General features: G+C 39.3%; 1 protein-coding gene across 1 annotated transcript in view; it reads left to right on the forward strand.

The window, feature by feature from the left end:
• LOC139156646 (cysteine-rich venom protein LIO1) overlaps positions 1-6,878 on the forward strand; it is a 30,969-nt gene extending 24,091 nt beyond the window's left edge. Inside the window, exons 5-8 of the mRNA XM_070732518.1 lie at positions 2,065-2,213; positions 3,060-3,154; positions 5,694-5,782; positions 6,377-6,878. Of these exons, the coding sequence (XP_070588619.1) occupies positions 2,065-2,213; positions 3,060-3,154; positions 5,694-5,782; positions 6,377-6,504 (461 nt within the window). The 3' untranslated portion in view covers positions 6,505-6,878. The remainder of the gene's footprint in view (positions 1-2,064; positions 2,214-3,059; positions 3,155-5,693; positions 5,783-6,376) is intronic.
• The last annotated feature ends 422 nt before the right edge of the window (positions 6,879-7,300 follow it).

Consider the following 7,300-nt stretch of genomic DNA (forward strand, 5'->3'; position numbering starts at 1 on the left):
CATTGGAGCTGTGAGTTCTGCCACCTGTTTACTGGATCCGTGTCCCTCCTGGTTGGTTTCGGCCAGCAGGGAGGTGACACGGAGCTGGGCCCAGGACATTACCAACGCTTCCTTGGGGAGGGGAGTTTTTCCATCACTCTATAAAGAAGCGCTTGTGCGCCCCCTCCTCAAGAAGCCTTCCCTGGACCCAGCAGTACTTAACAACTATCGTCCAGTCTCCAACCTTCCCTTCATGGGGAAGGTTGTCGAGAAGGTGGTGGCACTCCAGCTCCAGCGGTCCTTGGAAGAAGCCGATTATCTAGGTCCCCGGCAGTCGGGCTTCAGGCCCGGTTACAGCACGGAAACCGCTTTGGTCGCGTTGATGGATGATCTCTGGCGGGCCCGGGACAGGGGTTTATCCTCTGTCCTGGTGCTCCTCGACCTCTCAGCGGCTTTCGATACCATCGACCATGGTATCCTTCTGCACCGGTTGGAGGGGTTGGGGGTGGGAGGCACTGTGCTTCAGTGGTTCTCCTCCTACCTCTCTGGCCGGTCACAGTCGGTGTTAGTGGGGGGTCAGAGGTCGACTCCGAGGTCTCTCCCTTGTGGGGTGCCTCAGGGGTCGGTCCTCTCCCCCTTGCTATTTAACATCTACATGAAACCGCTGGGTGAGATCATCCAAGGACATGGGGTGAGGTATCATCAATATGCCGATGATACCCAGCTTTACATCTCCACCCCATGCCCAGTCAACGAAGCGGCGGAAGTGATGTGCCGGTGCCTGGAGGCTGTTGGGGCCTGGATGGGTGTCAACAGACTCAAACTCAACCCGGATAAGACGGAGTGGCTGTGGGTTTTGCCTCCCAAGGACAATCCCATCTGTCCGTCCATTACCCTGGGGGGGGAATCATTGACCCCCTCAGAGAGGGTCCGCAACTTGGGCGTCCTCCTCGATCCACAGCTGACATTAGAGAACCATCTTTCGGCTGTGGCGAGGGGGGCGTTTGCCCAGGTTCGCCTGGTGCACCAGTTGCGGCCCTATCTGGACCGGGACTCATTGCTCACAGTCACTCATGCCCTCATCACCTCGAGGTTCGACTACTGTAATGCTCTCTACATGGGGCTACCTTTGAAAAGTGTTCGGAAACTTCAGATCGTGCAGAATGCAGCTGCGAGAGCAGTCATGGGCTTACCCAGGTATGCCCATGTTTCACCATCACTCCGCAGTCTGCATTGGTTGCCGATCAGTTTCCGGTCACAATTCAAAGTGTTGGTTATGACCTTTAAAGCCCTTCATGGCACTGGACCAGAATATCTCCGAGACCGCCTTCTGCCGCACGAATCCCAGCGACCGATTAGGTCCCACAGAGTGGGCCTCCTCCGGGTCCCGTCAACTAAACAATGCCGGTTGGCGGGCCCCAGGGGGAGAGCCTTCTCTGTGGCGGCACCGGCCCTCTGGAACCAACTCCCCCCGGAGATCAGAACTGCCCCTACTCTTCCTGCCTTCCGTAAACTCCTTAAAACCCACCTTTGCCGTCGGGCATGGGGAAACTAAACATCTCCCCCTGGGCACGTTGAAGTTATATATGGTATGCCTGTATGTGTGTATGTTAGTATTGGGGATTTTCTTAAACTTATAATATTTTAATTAATTGGATTGTATTGGATTGTTTTTCACTTGTTGTGAGCCGCCCCGAGTCTTCGGAGAGGGGCGGCATACAAATCCAAATAATAAATAAAATAAAATAATAAATAAATAAACATACAAGTATACCCACAATAGGGCATCTGGGTTCTAATTTACTTCTAAATAAACTATATTATTGTTTTTAAATGCTCATCAGAAAACAATTGATTACTACTTTGAAAGATTAAATGTTCTGCAAAAGCATTACAGTAAGAAATCTGGGCACAAAAAAATGTTCATTTCCTTTCCAATAGTGTAGCAAAACGATCGCATCATTATTTCTGGAGAGATAGCAAATGCACAGCTATCTTCTTTCTGTTGTCCTTTTGCCTCTTTCAAAACATGTATTCACTTGTGTTTTCCTGCTGTTGCTTTTTTTCAACCCTACTCACTTTTAGATGGAATACAATGTGGTGAAAATATATTCAAGTCAAGTAATGTCAGGCCATGGACTGAAGTATTGCAGTCTTGGTATGATGAATACAGAAATTTTGTCTTTGGCGTTGGAGCAAACCCATCAGATTCTGTTATTGGCCATTATACTCAGGTAGTACTTTTTTTGTATCTTTGCCATTTCTATGTTCACCAAGTATAAATCCACAAAAATGGGTGAGATAAAAAAGGTAGAATCCCTTGAATTAAGCTTAAGTCCATGGCTGATCCTGAATCACTAAGCTAGGCCAGGCCTGGTTGTTACAAGGGGAAATCATTGCTTGAGGCTAGACTGGAAAATTGAGAAAACATCCCACAAAAAGTTAATAGCAAAACATTTTCCTATGCTATGGCCAAGAAAACCAATTTTTCCTTACAATCACTAAATAATTCCATAGACCTGAGCACAGCAGGATCTTGGCTAAAAGCCATAGTCCCAGTACATGATAAAGAAAAGGCAAAACTAGACTAGATTAAATGTTGCACTATTTTGTTTTTTAAATACTGATATGGAGTAAATGAAGGATTGCAAACATACTAAATGGGTTATTTGTTATTCACAAATAGCTGCAGATTCAGACCTTGGCTTTTATACAGCTGGGAAGGAGAAAATAGCTTGCTGGTCATAGCACTTGACACGTAGACTGCTGTGGATGTGATGGTGCACTTTAGAAAGAGATGGTCTATAAGTTCAGAATGGAACAGTGTTGTATTTTTCATTTTAAATATATACATTTAAAGCACAGAGGATGAAGCCTTATTTGTTCTAACATTTCTTTGCTTTGGCATTTATATGAAATGATTAGAGAAGTATACACATTGTTATTGTGGTATACTGTATATACTGCAACATGCTCGGGTCTGGGTTTATTTTCTTACATCAATATTCTGAAGTCCATATGTTTATTATCAATATTAAGCTTCTAGCATATTAACCTGTGTGTATTTGTTGTATCTACAGATAGTTTGGTACAAAAGTTACCGTGTGGGTTGCGCTGTTGCCTACTGTCCTTCAAATCCATACAACTACTTCTACGTTTGTCAGTACTGCCCAGCGTATGTATCAGCTATGATTTCTATTTTTCTCACATTTATGGCAAGTCTAACTAGAGTGACTCTGATTACCCTGAAAAGAAAACAATGAGCTTAAATAAAAAATTTACTCAAATATGATTTACAATCTTACACCCAAATAAAATATAAAGCTGTGTACAATATAAAGAACAAAATAAATGTGAGCGTGGCAGTCCCTATCTAGATTTATTATATGTTAATTAGTTGCAATATGTTTTGCATGCTGATAATTCAGGTTTAGCCATAGTGTATGGTTTTTTTGGGTTGATATTTTTTCATTTTCATTGAAAATGAAATGTATCAAGACACCAAGGATTATTTGAAATAGGGATTCCGACAAATAATTTCTAAGTGTTATATTCTAAGAAATGGGCCAGAGGCATATCAGGCACCTGAGGTACCTTTCTATGTAGGTGATTTTCCTAAATCTGACTCTGAAGATGAAATATGGAATTATAGGAATGAAAAATCTCAGGTACCATTTACTGACCTTGCTAGTTTGAAGAAATATAATTTCCTAATGCTACCCTCAAAAGTAATTTACTATGTTCCACTTGTGCTTCTACAAGAAGAATTATTTTTGCTAAGAATGAACATAGCCTCGTTCCCGTCCCAGTGTCAGAATCCAGAATGGCTCGTCTTTTCTTCAATAATCTTCTCTAGTGGTATGGGCTGAAATGTTATTTAGCAAAGATGTTTGAACTGATAGTTGTCATGATGGAAAAAAAATAGGTATTATGACGATACAATGCAAACCCTGCCCTTTTGTTCTTGTGCCCTAATTAGATACAATATGATAAGCCACAAAGTTTGTGCTGTAACATCATTGTTCTTTCCTGTAGATGCTTTTATCTAGCAATAAAGTTAAAAATACTTGACATACACTCTTAGTTATATTTTATTTCAGGAGATCTTCCAATTATTTATCTCTATTGTTTCTGCCCTGGATTATGAATAGAGTTAAATCAAAACTGACTTTGGGTTTTTTAAACAAAAGGCTACACAGATACTCCTCATTTAGTGACCACAATTTGGACTGGCAACTCAATCATTAAGCCAAGTGGTCACAAAGGGGAATAATTGGTAGCAACATTGTTTTTTTGTTACCACCATAATTGCAAATGTTTGCTGTCTAAGTCAATAATTGAATGAAGACTACCCATATAATTCTACAATTTCCCCGAAATATCCTTCTGTGTTGGTCATGATGTGGTAGGATGTGCTTGGATACCTGTTTTTTAACATGGTATTGTTTCTTTAACTCATGAGGCTGAACAGAATTGTTGTGAAATTGAGTAGCCTAGAAATTCATTCAACCCATCCATCCATCCATTATTCCATCCATCCATGGATGGATGGATGGATGGATGGATGGATGGATGGATGGATGGATGGATGGATGGAATGAATTTCGAGGCTACTCAATTTCTTTCCCCTTCTAGACCTGGATATATGGATCCCCCAGAACTCCAATTTACTATTTTTGATATGAATAAAGAGACAAAATATTTACTATATGGAATTTACTATTAGATTGCATTTAATTTAATTTCTTTAATTTGAAATTTTAATTAAATTTAATTTTTGTCCTAATCCTTTCACTGTTATGTATTCATTTTGATTATTTTTCCATTCACCTTTTTAAAAAAAAATACTTGAGTGGAAATTCCAGGAACGGAACTGGAAATCACCAACCTGCAGTCACATACTTTGACACATGGTCCATCCCCACCTATGGACAATATCTGAAAAAACTTTGCATAAGAAAATATGCAGAGTAACAGCATGGATGGCATGTATAGAAGGCAAACTTGCATCCTCGAACTGTCATGGCCTATGATTGGCAGGAAAGGAGGAAACCCTTTCTGTGTTGCTTAGAGAGAATGGAGAAAGAGAGAGAGAGATGGAGAAAAATGTTAATAAAGAAAGAGGGTAAATGGAAGAGCAAGATATGAGGAGAAAGTCAAAGTTTCCCTCAATTATTTCTTTAACAAGCAGGGGAAATCTTTTTTTGCTCTGTCACAAAACATGACAGAATTTACTGTCTTTTGGAGAAGACTTCAGAAGTCAGATCTTCCCCTCTGATGGTGGAGCTTTCTGCTCTTTCAAAACTGGAAACTCAAACCAGAGATAAAGACAATGCAGCCAAAGTCAATTATCTATTGATATGGCTTGGAGTTTTTAGAAATCACAGATGTAAGAGTAATAATAAGCATTACCCCCATCTGTTTGGCCTTCCGGAAAGCCGGAAAGACCTAGCTTTTCTGACAAGCCTGGGGCCATTGACCTTGTGGGGATGGCTAGCGAGGTTGGCCCATGAATGCATGGATGGCTGCAATTATTTAAAATTGAAATGTTTTTATACTGATTCATGTTTGTTTTTGTTGTGAGCTGCCCTGAGTCCCTATGGAGTTGAGCAGCATAGAAAAATGAATGAATGAATGAATGAATGAATGAATGAATGAATGAATGAATGAATAATAAATATATGGCACCATTCTGTTCATCTTTTTCATTCCAGAGGGAACTTTGCAGGTCAAACTGCTACTCCATATAACTCAGGGCCAACTTGTGAGGACTGTCCTTCGGCTTGTGACGACAGACTATGCAGTAAGTTTTTTTTTTAAAGCTCAATTATTAAACCAAAATTTTTAAATGTCATGTCACTCAAGAACAGATTTTATATGAACAGCTAACCGTCTCTAGTTAGAATATCAAGCATAATGGAAGATGGCCAGCTGTCCAGCAAGACAAACCTAGGCAAGACAGCTGGACTACCAAATACAATACATGAAGCATATTATTGTGGGATAACCAGACATCTAGAGTTGCCTTGATGATGCTTCTATATGCTCCACTCTTGTGGTTGATGAGCCCAGGCAATTGAATCAGAAAAGATGAGGATGATATCAATCCATTTTAGTTTATTAAGAACTTAAAATCCATACCAGATTTTTGTTGATTTTGTTCAGGACTATTGGAGAAATTAATAATTCAGCAGCTGTATATATTTAATATATACTCTAAAATAATTGCTCTAAGTACTATTTCCGTTTTAAAAATCTTCAGGTTTGAATCTACCCCTTTAAAAAATAAATAGGCTTGATTTTGAGCTCTAAAACATTGCATGTAAAAGAGTTCCTAGTTTTACTTTTGGTAATGTCTCACTTTTATTTACATTTCTTCTCTTTTAAAAATTTTCAGCAAATCCTTGCACACGTCAAAATGATTTCACGAACTGCAATGACTTAGTACGACAAAGTGGCTGCCAGGATGAATGGATGAAGTCAAAATGCAGTGCTTCTTGCTTCTGCAAAAATAAAATAATATAGTTGATCTACCATTCAATATTTGTGATTTTTGCCAGAAAAACCTTTTAATCGTGGCATCCTTTAGTATCAGCAAATTCTTACATGACATTTGATTTCATATATTCTGCATGTGTGACCTATGGATGCCTAAGGAAATGTAAGCAGGAGTAGAGGCTAGGGGTGAAAATTGTAAGTTCAAAAGCTCATAGGAAAAATCACAGGCCTGGCTAATACCAAAAAATGGCCACACTGTAAGCTTGATTAAAAGAAAATACTGAAGGCCTGAAAATAAGATCACCAAAATTCTTTGTATTCCAACTATACTACAAGGATTGCTTAAATGCTTACTTTAAATCTAATTTAGAACTGATTTAATGTCATTCATGCAAAGTATATGCCAGGTTTTGGTGTTTTAAATGTTTTTAAACAGTTGTGGTTTGTAGTTTAATATGCTTTTATGATTTTTAATTTTTGATTGAAGTTCCCCAGAGTTGATTGAAAGATTGACAGTTTTATCAATGTTAAATAAATAGATAAATAGATAAATAAATAAATAAATTCTGTTCAAGAGCAAAATGTCCACTTGATGGCTCAATGTATTGTGTATATGTATCGATGCGAGTGTTTGTGCATTTTGCAATTTGATGTTACAATCTACCAAAAGGTAACCTTCATGAACCGGTCTAATATCCCAGGTGAGACTCTTAAACCAGACATTCAACCAAAGACCATTCAGTGCAGTAAATATTTTCTTCTACATACATTTTTTAGTGTTTTCCTACTTAAACAAGAATTTCTACATTAAAACATCACCTTG

Source organism: Erythrolamprus reginae, chromosome 1 (genome assembly GCF_031021105.1).
Source record: "Erythrolamprus reginae isolate rEryReg1 chromosome 1, rEryReg1.hap1, whole genome shotgun sequence".
Lineage (NCBI taxonomy): Eukaryota > Metazoa > Chordata > Lepidosauria > Squamata > Dipsadidae > Erythrolamprus > Erythrolamprus reginae.